Raw genomic sequence first — 1,022 nt, forward strand, 5'->3', positions numbered from 1 at the left:
TACATACTACACACACACACACACACACACACACATATATATATATATATATATATAAATATATATATATATATATATATATATACATACACATATATTTAACGTACCTTTCGGATGATCGTCTTCAGTTCTTCCTCGGATAAGTTATTGACCAAATCTGCGGCGGTGACCTCGTCATTGGGGCCCATGCGCATGTCTAAGGGACCGTTGCGTGAGTGGGAGAAGCCTCTCTCCGCAACATCTAGCTGCATAGATGACACCCCCACGTCGAATAGGATAGCGCCAACCGTATCATCCCTGCGACGAATGCATGTTTATACGTGTGTGTGTGTTAATGTATGTTTATACGTGTGTATGTTAATGCATGTTTATACGTGTGTGTGATAGTGCATATTTATACGTGCGTGTGTTACTGTATGTTTATACGTGTGTGTTTGTATCGTTATCTCGGAATGAATAGTTAAGATGATGCGGGATATATATACACGCCCCTCTGTGTCGTTCGTGATTGGCTGGATATACGCAAGTACGTATTCGTACTGTTGTCTCAGTGTTAACGACTATGTCGATGATGTATATACATACGCGCTCTACTGTTTCTCTTTGTGTATGCCAGAGTGTATGTGCATGTGCATTTGTACTGTTGTTTCATTGTTAATATTTATGTTGATGATGTATACACACACGCGCACTTCTGTATCTCCTTCGTGTATGCCTGAGTGTATGTGCATGTGCATTTGTACTGTTGTTTCATTGTTATTTTTTATGTTGATGATGTATACACACACGCGCACTTCTGTATCTCTTTATCTATGCCTGAGTGCATGTGTATGTTCATTCGAATTGCTCAAATCTTTCGGAGGAGAACTGTGCGCGGCTTATCATACAACCAACGCAATCATACATTGAACTGTGTATCCGGCGACCAGAGCCCGTCGAAGCTACAGAATACGATATGCTGCCAAAGAAAACGCACACATGAACTTGATATTCGGAGAAAAGATCAATTCAATTTGAATATT

At 40.0% G+C, this 1,022-nt stretch overlaps 1 protein-coding gene across 1 annotated transcript; it reads right to left on the minus strand.

The window, feature by feature from the left end:
* Positions 1–98: 98 nt before the first annotated feature.
* Positions 99–297, minus strand: SARC_17072 (methylase MraW; the record flags this gene model as incomplete). Its single annotated transcript, XM_014288826.1, has 1 exon — positions 99–297. A coding segment is annotated over one exon (199 nt), but the record flags the coding sequence as incomplete, so codon positions are not given.
* Between the last annotated feature and the right edge of the window lie 725 nt (positions 298–1,022).

This window comes from Sphaeroforma arctica (genome assembly GCF_001186125.1).
Source record: "Sphaeroforma arctica JP610 unplaced genomic scaffold supercont1.9663, whole genome shotgun sequence".
NCBI lineage: Eukaryota > Ichthyosporea > Ichthyophonida > Sphaeroforma > Sphaeroforma arctica.